Genomic DNA, 9,271 nt, shown 5'->3' with positions numbered 1-9,271 from the left:
GCAGTGATAACTAAAGAAGTGGTGTACACATATCTAGTGCCAAGTGCTATTGAAAGTTGTGTAATAAAAGGAAGTTTACTCTGCTACTCTCAATGAAGTGTGAGTTCTGTGGATCATTGCACATTGATTTCCAGGGTCTGACAATTCAGCACTTTCAAGAAAGGCTTAATAATTCTTACCATTTCCTTGAACACTAGCATTCAATGAACCTTTATTTATAAAAAAACCACCATGTGAATCATTACACATAACTTGGCTACACATTAGCAGATAGATTCATGCCTTTCTATTATCCCTCCATTGCTTTTCTTGTATCTATTTAGAAGCATGTCACAGATTGGGGAACAACTTTGCAGTACCCATCCTAAAGGCTTCTCTCAGGGCAAGTTTGACAGTCTTGTTTCTGAGGCTGTAGATAAAGGGGTTGAGGAAAGGGTACAGTACGGTGTTCAGCAGAGCCACCCCTTTGTTGACATCCGAGGAGGCACTTCCTGAAGGCCTGACGTACAAAACAATGCAGCTTCCATACCCAATTGCCAAAGCTGTGAGATGGGAGCCACAGGTACCAAAAGCTTTCCATCTTCCTGTGGCCGTTGGGATTCGGAGAATAGAGAATAAGATGCTCACATATGACAACATCGTTAGGCATAATGAGCTCAGCACTATGGTTGAGATCAAAATGGAATCCACCCTTCTAACCCCACTGGTGTCAGTGCAGGAGAGTTGAAAAACGGGTTCGTTGTCACAGAAGAAATGGTTGATCACATTCGGCCCACAGAATCTCAGCTTTGAAATCAGGAGCATCCGTAAACTTATAACTGTGAAACTTCCCACCCATGAGCCAAGGACCAGTTGGATGCAGAGTCTCTGATTCATGATGGTGGTGTATTGCAAAGGGTGGCAGATGGCAACATAGCGATCAAAGGACATGACCACTAGGAGAGCTAACTCTGTACCACCTAAGGCAAAATAGAGGAAGGACTGAGCCATGCAGCCGTGGAATGAAATGGTTCTGCTGACTGAGAGAAAGTTCAGCATCAGCTTAGGAATTGTGACCGAGGTGAACCAGATTTCGAGGAAGGACAAATTAGCGATGAAAAAATACATGGGAGAGTGGAGTCGATGATCCACCCACACTATGAAAATGATGACCACGTTGCCCGTTACTGTGATCAGGTAGGTGAGGAGAAGAACCAGGAAGAGGAATATCTTCAGTTGCTCTCTAAGGCTGGAAAATCCCACTAGGATGTACACAGATACCGCCGTTTTGTTTCTTTCCTCCATGTCTAACATCAGCGTCGTCTGTGGAAAGAGTTACCGTGAAAATAAGAGCATGGTATCCAGGAGTCCAAGTCTCAGTGTCTCTGAGCACCCAGCAGCACATGTTCTTTTATGTTTTTGTCTTGCCACATAATTCCACCAGGAATTCATGGATTCCTGGGACGGAAGGGACCTTTGTGATCACCTCATCTGACTGCCTATATAACTCCTGCCATTCAACTTCCCCCCAAAAATGCCTTTTAACTAGAGCCTATCTTGTGGGGAAACATCCAATCTTCATTTAAATGTTGCTAGTGATGGAGAATCCACCACAGCCCTTGGCGAGTTGTTCAAATGGTTATTTCCTCTCACTAAAAGTGCATCTTAGGCCCAATCTGAATTTTTCTATCTTTGACTTCCAGACGTTTGGTCTTGTTATACATTTTTCTGATTGATTGAAATAGTTGTTCTCCAAGTAGCTACTTATAGACTGTGAACAAGTTACATTTTAAACTTCTCTTTGTTTATATTATATTATATTGAGTTCCTTCCATCTGTCACAATACGTAATGTTTTCCAAAGATTTTATCGTTCTCCTGGCTCATCTCTGAACCCTTGCCCATTTATCAGCATCCTTCCCCAACTGAGAACACTAGAATATATATATATATATATATATATAGAGAGAGAGAGAGAGAGAGAGAGAGAGATCTCATAGAACTGGAAGGGACTCTGAAAGGTCATTGAGTCCAGCCCCCTGCCTTCACTAGCAGGACCAAGTACTGATTTTTGCCCCAGATCCCTAAGTGGTCCTCTCAAGGATTGAACTCACAACGCTCGGTTTAACCAGGCCAGTGCTCAAACCACTGAGCTATCCCTCCCCCAGAATTGGGCAGAGGATTCCAGCAGCCGTTGCATCAGTGGCAAATACAAAGGAAAAATAACCCCTGGAGATTCTCAAGGTTTCCCTGTTTTCACACCCAAGGATTGCATTAGACTTTTTGGCCACATCACCTTGCTGGAAGCTGATGTGCAACTGATTATTCAGAATGACTCTGGGTCTTTTTCAGAGTCAATTTTGCTAAAGACATCCCATATCCATATCTCGTACATTGCAATTTCGAGTGAACATAATCCCATCTGCACACTTATGGCTGACCTGGAGCAATGTCTTTCCGCCTTTTAAAGCTGGTGAACCATCAATCAAAGTAAAACTGTTCACAATCCCATTCCATTAAGTATAAAGAGTAAAAGTGCTGTCAATGATAACAATGATAAACCTACTGAATTCAACTACCACATCTGATCTCAGTAACTTTGAAAGTTTTCACCACTCCAAGTTTATCCTGGAAATTTAATTTTCTTTGCTGAGAATTATAATAAACATTTCAATGCTTCATAAGCTCTCTGTTGCCTTGCATGGCACCACCCCCAGAGGACAAGTCTCATCAATTGAGAAACACAGATCTATTCTGCTCTCAGCATCACATAAGTCACAGAACTGTATCTAGTCATTTCTCCATTCAGCCCACAATTTGAGGTTAAGTAGAGGATATCTTTCAGAAAGACCTTTAAACTCAATTTAAAGACTTCAAGTAACAGAATATACATCACATCCCTACGTAAATTATCCCAATAGTTAATCATTCTCACCCTTAAAAATGTGCATCTTACTCCCAGTTTGAATTTGTCTATCTTCAGCTTCTGCCTCATTAAAAAGTCATCATCTGTCAGAAATCTCTTCTCCATGTAGGCAATTGAACCCATGATCAAGTCATCTCTGAACCTTTTCTTCAATAAGGTAAATAGATTGAATTTCACTACTATATTCTATAGTTCACCTTGCTAAATTCTTCTTTTATAGCCCTTTGCTACCACAGTGACATGAGAAATGCAGTAGCTGAAGACTGACTTACACAAACCTTATAGTGATTGACTCAAGGAGCTCACTGTACCTAGCTTTAAAAAAGAGATGTTTAAGGGATGATTTGGTTACAGTCCGGAGTACCTATTTTGCGAGTAAATGGGCTCATCCACCTAGCAGAGTCAGGTATAACAAGACCCATTGGCTGAAAGTAGAAGCTAGAAGAATTTGAGACTGGAAATAAGGAGTAAATTTTAAAGACTGAAGATAATTAAGAGTAGAAAGAACTTACTGAGGGTTGTGATGGAGTATCCATCACTGACAATTTTTAAATCAAGATTTTTTTTTCTAAACAATCTGCTCTAGGAATTTTTACTGGGAAGTTCCATGGTCTGTATCATAGAGAAGGACAGACCAGATAATCACAATGGTACTTTCTGGCCTTCTAAGCTATGAATTTATGACGCATGGAACAAAGGATAGGAATAGCCATAGCATGCTTTCATATCTTTACCTTTACAGACTGGCCGAGCAATGGATGCAGTCATTCAGAAATGAAACAGAAAAGACGTCTCTCTTTCTCTGAGTTTCTGTCTGTCTCTGTTGCTCTCTCAGCATCTCTCCTTTTCTGTGCAGCTGAAGAAAAGTCTTTGCCTTCACCCACTTTATAAATAAGGTTCTGAAAGTGCTATGATTTCATCTAAAGACTCACAACACCAATGGGAAATTACCAGAGGCAAGAAATCTCCTAGGACAACCTGAGATGCGTGCTCAAATTGAACACAAAAGTGGTCATCTTTAAGGCTAAGTTTTTCAAAAAGCTTAAGGGAGTGAGGTGCAGAGCTCCCATGATCTTTCCATGGGATTTAGGTGCTCAAATCTCTTAGGAATCTTTGAAAATCCCACCATAAATAGATACAGCAGAACTGGATGATTTATTCAGCTTTTTGAGTTTCACATATTTTGATTTTTTTCAATTATAGTTTCCATCAAAGTTTGGATTGATGTTGTGAAAGGAAATGGAAAATATCACTCTTAATCACTCATAAAGTTCTTTAACCCTTTTGCAAATCTTTCTATTGATCATGTTCTAAAATAAAGATTGTAGGTGGAATGGCAAAGTAGTGTTTGTTTGAGAGTATAACAGTGTGGTTAGCTAGCACTTTAAAATGAAAAATAGGTTCATGTTGAACCAAAAATTAATGAAAAAAGGTTTTGTGAAAGCAAAATATAAAAAATAGTATGCATTGCTTTTGGGTCAAGGACAAAATTGAAATGTATAGTTTTTAACTGTGACTGTTAAAATGTTTTCTATTTTTTTAAAATAAGAGTAAAGGATATTTTGAAACAAATTGTTGCTTTGCGCTCAAAAACTGAAACATTTAATGTGGAAAATGCTGCAATGAAACATTTTGATTTTTTCCAATAAAAATTGGCAAATACACGTCAATGAAACCAACATTAATTTTCAAAACCTGTAAGTTTGTTCTCCATGTTCATAGAAGGAGGGCGTGAAGTAATGGGCTTAATCTGGAGTGAGGGAGATTTAGGTTAGATATTAGGAAAAAATTCTGACTGCAAGTGTAGTTCAGCACGAAAATCGGCTTCTGAAGGAAGGTTGTGGAATCCCCATCATTCGAGGTTTTATAACTAGTTGGACAAATATCGGAGTGGGATGGTCTGTTCCTTTGTGCCACAGCACAGGCAGCTGGGTTATACGACCTCCCGATGTTCTTTCAAGCCCCACATTTCTTGCTTTTTATTAACATGAGGGTGAAATGCTAGGTTGTGATATGCTACAAAAAACAGGTTTCGGGGCCTAGAATGGGGTACTTTCCTCTCTGAATCAGAGCTGGTGCCAGTACCCATGAACATCTCTAAGATACAATGTGCTTCAGGAAGCAGTATGCCTGACTCAGTAGATGATGCTATTGTCTTTGAGTCTACACTGCCCTCGATGCCCCTGTGTTGTGCTGGGAAGTGTGGGACAGCAGGGGCCTTTTTGTCTCGCAAGAGAAAATGACTTCAGGAAGCTTCATCACTCAAACACTCAGTTCTCTATCTGTGTAACAAATATGGACAGTGCTTTTCTATGCCCTCACGGTGTAGTGAAGGGCTCAGAAACTACAGTGATGCAGACAACATTAGAGCCTGACATAGACTTGGTACCCGAGTCCTGAAGGAAGCTCGCTCTGCTTCTATCAATGAAGTGTTTGTTCTAGATGTGCATTGATCTCAATTGTCCGACAGCTTAGCACTTTGAAGAACGACTTAATTATTCTAATTATTTCCATGAAAAACAGAATGCACTGACCGTTTATTTACAGAGCATACAGATGGAGAAAGGATCATTACACATAGTTTGTCTAGCAGATTGACTCCCGCCCATTCATTGTCTTTTGGTTGCTTTGATTGTGTCTATACAGTAGCATGTCATAGATTGGGGAATAACTTTGCTGTTCCCCGACTAAAGGCTTCTCTCAGGGCGAGTTTCACAGTCTTGTTTCTGAGGCTGTAGATAAAGGGGTTGAGGAAAGGGTACAGTACGGTGTTCAGCAGAGCCACCCCTTTGTTAAAATCCGAAGAGGAATTGCCTGAATGAATGGTGTACAAAATAATGCAGCTTCCATAGACAACTGCTAAAGCTGTGACATGGGAGGCACAGGTTGCAAAAGTTTTCTGTCTGCCTGTGGCCGTTGGCAGTCGCAGAATAGAGAAGAAGATGTTTCCATAAGACAACATGGTTAAACATAATGAACTCAGGACTACAGTTGAGATCATAATGGAATCCACCCTCTTAACCCCACTGGTGTCAGTGCAGGAGAGTTGGAAAAGGGGTTTGTTGTCACAAAAGAAATGGTTGATCACATTCGGCCCACAGAATCTCAGCTTCGAAATCAGGACCATCCGTACACTGACAACTACAAAGCTTTCCACCCATGAACCAAGGACCAGTTGGACGCAGAGTCTCTGATTCATGATGGTGGTGTATTGCAAAGGGCGGCAGATGGCAACATAGCGATCAAAGGACATGACCACTAGGAGGCAGAACTCTGTACCACCCAAGGCGAAATAGAAGAAGGTCTGGGCCATGCAGCCGTGGAATGAAATGGTTCTGCTGACTGAGAGAAAGTTTAGCATCAGCTTAGGGCTTGTGACTGAGGTGAACCAGATTTCCAAGAAGGACAAATTGGCGATGAAAAAGTACATGGGAAGGTGGAGTCGGCGATCCACCCACACTATGAAAATGATGACCATGTTCCCTGTTACTGTGAACAGGTAGGTGAGGAGAAGAACAAGGAAGAAGAAAATTTGCAGTTTCTCATCAAGGCTTGAAAATCCCAGTAGGATGAATTCAGACACAACCGTTTCATTTCTTTCCTTCATGTCCAACGTCAGCCTTGTCTGTAGAAAAAGTAACAGTGAAATAATAGCATGACATTTTCACAGATTCTTGGATACTAAAACTAGATGGAAGCTTGTAATCTTCTGACTCTGTCCATAGAATATGACATAGGATTTTACCTAATAACTCTTCCGTTAATCTCCTATCTTGTTGACACAAGGTGCTCCTCCCTGGGAACACACTGTTTTTCAACACCAGCAGCCCAAATTCGGTACTACAGCCCTTTTACACCTCTGTTGTTCCTCTCCTGGCACTTTCAGGTAAATAAAGGATGTGGTTTTTTTCATAATTCTATTTCAAGTGCCCTCAGATTTTATCAGAGTCTGGCAGCGATTCCCTTCCTGATCAGGGTCCAGCTCCCTGAATAATCTCTTTGATCCAGTTCCCTCTGTCCTCTGGAGACAACCGATGACCCTTTAAATAAATTTTAAAAAAAATCCAAATCAGCCATCCAGGAGCCCAAGCCTCTGAGTCTGAGCATGCAGCGGTATAGATTCTTTTGGAGATTGTTTTTTACAACATACTCATCATAGTGGTCTCTTCTGGCCCTGGAATCTATGGTCATCTAGTCTGACCTCCTGTATAACTTCAGCCATTTAACTGCCCCAAAATAATGCCTTTTGAATGAGAGCCCATCTATTAGATAAACACCTAATCTTGATTTAAATATTAACAGTGCTGGAATATCCCCCAACACACTTCCTCAGATGGTTAATTCCCCTCACTAGACAAAAATGTGCACCTCAATTCCACTCTGAATTTCTCTAGCTTTGACTTCCAGTCATCTATCCTTGTTATATCTTTTCCTGCTACACTGAAATATTTGTTCTCCATGTAGATACTTACAGACTAGGATCAAGTTACCCTTTAAGTTTCTCTCTGTTCAGCTGAGAATTTTGTGCTTCTTAAGTGTAACACTCTAAGGAATGACAGAGTCCTGTGGCACCTTATAGAAGGAATGCTTTCCAAATCTTCAGTCATTCTTGTGGTTCATCTCTGAATCTTTTCTACAATAATCTAAGTAGACTCAACTTCACTGCTATCTTCTATTGCTCCGCCATTACAGCTACCTTTCAAAAACTTTCCTTGTACCCCTTTTCTACAGCAGTGACATAACTAATGCAGTAGCTAAAAACCCATTTGAATAAGCCCTATAGACTCAAAGCGTTGAATCTATTTAGCTTAAGAAAGAGACGTGTAAGGGGTGACTTGGTTTGAGTCTAAAGTACGAAGTTGGGAAGCAAGTGGGCTCTTCCCTCTGGCAGAGAAATGCATAACATGATCCATTGGATGGAAGTTGAAACAAGACACATTCACTCTGGAAATAAGGTGGACATTATTAAGAGGGAGGATAATTAACAATTGGAACAACTTGCCAAGGGTTATGGTGGAGTCTCCATTGCTGACCATTTTTAAATGAAGATTGAATGTTTTTATCTAAAAGATCTGTTCTAGGGAATTTTACCAGGAATTTCTATGGCCTGTGTTATAAAGGAGACCAGCCTGGATGATCACAATCTTCTAGCCTTTTAATCTATGAATTATGAACCATGGGACAAGCATAGGAATAGCCATACCATAGTTTCATATCTTTCCCTTTCCAGACTGGCTGAGCAATGAATGCTGTCATTTAGAAAAGCAAAAGAAAACACCTCTCTCTTTCTCTGAAAATCTCTCTCTGGCGGTGTTGCTCTCTCAGAATTTCTCCTTCTCTGTTCATCTGGAGAAAGTCTTTGCCTTCATCCACTCTATAAATAACATTTTGAAAGTGTGATGTTTTCATCTGAGGTCTTGCAACACCAGTGGGAAATTGCCAGAGACAAGAAATCTCCCAGGACAACCTGAGTTGCATGATCAAATTGAACACAAAAATGATCAACTTTAACTCTAAGATTTTTAAGAAGACTAAGGCAGTTAGATGCAGAGTTCCCATGATCTTTCAATGGGATTTAGGTGCTCACATTCCATAGGGATCTTTGAAAATTCTACCATAAACTATTAAGGCATAATTGGGTGATTAATTCAGATTTTTTGAATTTCCCAACTTTTCATTTTTTTCATGATTATTTCCATCAAAGTTTGGAATCATGCTGTGAAAGAAACTGAAAAATATTATACTTAAACATGCATGAAGTTCTTTGCTCTTTTTGAAAACCTTTCTATTGATCATATTCTAAAACAGGGATCGGCAGCCTTTGGCACATGGCCCGCCAGGGTAAGCACGCTGGTGGGCCAGGCCGGGCCATTTTGTTTACCTGCCGCATCTGCAGGTTCAGCTGATCACGGCTCCCACTGGCCACGGTTTGCCGCTCCAGGCCAATGCAGGCTGCGGGAAGCGGCATGGGATGACGGATGTGCTGGGATTATTTTCACTGACTTGTGTAATGGAGTAGAAAGTGTGTCTATAAAATTTGCAGATGACACCAAGCTTTGATGTTTTGCAAGTACTTTGGGGGATAGGATTAGAATTCAAAACAACCTTGACAAATGAGAAAATTGTTCTGAATTCAACAAGATGAAATTCAGTGAAGACTAGTGCAAAGTACTTCATTTAGGAAGGAAAAATCAAATGCACAACTACAAAATGAGGAGTGACTAACTAGGGGGTAGAAATGCTGAAAAGTATCTGGGGCTAATAGTAAATCACAAACTGAACATGAGTTAATAATGTGATGCAGTTGCTAAAACGGATATCATCACTCTGGGGCGTAATAACGGGAGAGCCGTATCTGAGAAATTGG

General features: G+C 40.6%; 2 protein-coding genes across 2 annotated transcripts; both read right to left on the bottom strand.

Moving 5' to 3' along the window:
• Positions 1–330: 330 nt before the first annotated feature.
• LOC135886984 (olfactory receptor 6M1-like) lies at positions 331–1,293 on the bottom strand. The gene has a single exon (XM_065414761.1). The coding sequence runs from the start codon at positions 1,291–1,293 to the stop codon at positions 331–333; it is 963 nt and encodes a 320-aa protein (XP_065270833.1).
• Positions 1,294–5,557: 4,264 nt separating this feature from the next.
• LOC135887031 (olfactory receptor 6E1-like) lies at positions 5,558–6,511 on the bottom strand. The gene has a single exon (XM_065414810.1). The coding sequence runs from the start codon at positions 6,509–6,511 to the stop codon at positions 5,558–5,560; it is 954 nt and encodes a 317-aa protein (XP_065270882.1).
• Between the last annotated feature and the right edge of the window lie 2,760 nt (positions 6,512–9,271).

Source organism: Emys orbicularis, chromosome 12, assembly GCF_028017835.1.
Source record: "Emys orbicularis isolate rEmyOrb1 chromosome 12, rEmyOrb1.hap1, whole genome shotgun sequence".
Classification (NCBI taxonomy): domain Eukaryota; kingdom Metazoa; phylum Chordata; order Testudines; family Emydidae; genus Emys; species Emys orbicularis.
Note: the sequence above shows the minus strand (reverse complement) of the source record. Positions and strands in the feature narration are given on the sequence as shown.

Excerpts from the sequence above, each read along its gene's own strand:
- LOC135886984 (XM_065414761.1), bottom strand. The coding sequence starts at position 1,293 with ATGTTAGACATGGAGGAAAGAAACAAAACGGCGGTATCTGTGTACATC.
- LOC135887031 (XM_065414810.1), bottom strand. The coding sequence starts at position 6,511 with ATGAAGGAAAGAAATGAAACGGTTGTGTCTGAATTCATCCTACTGGGA.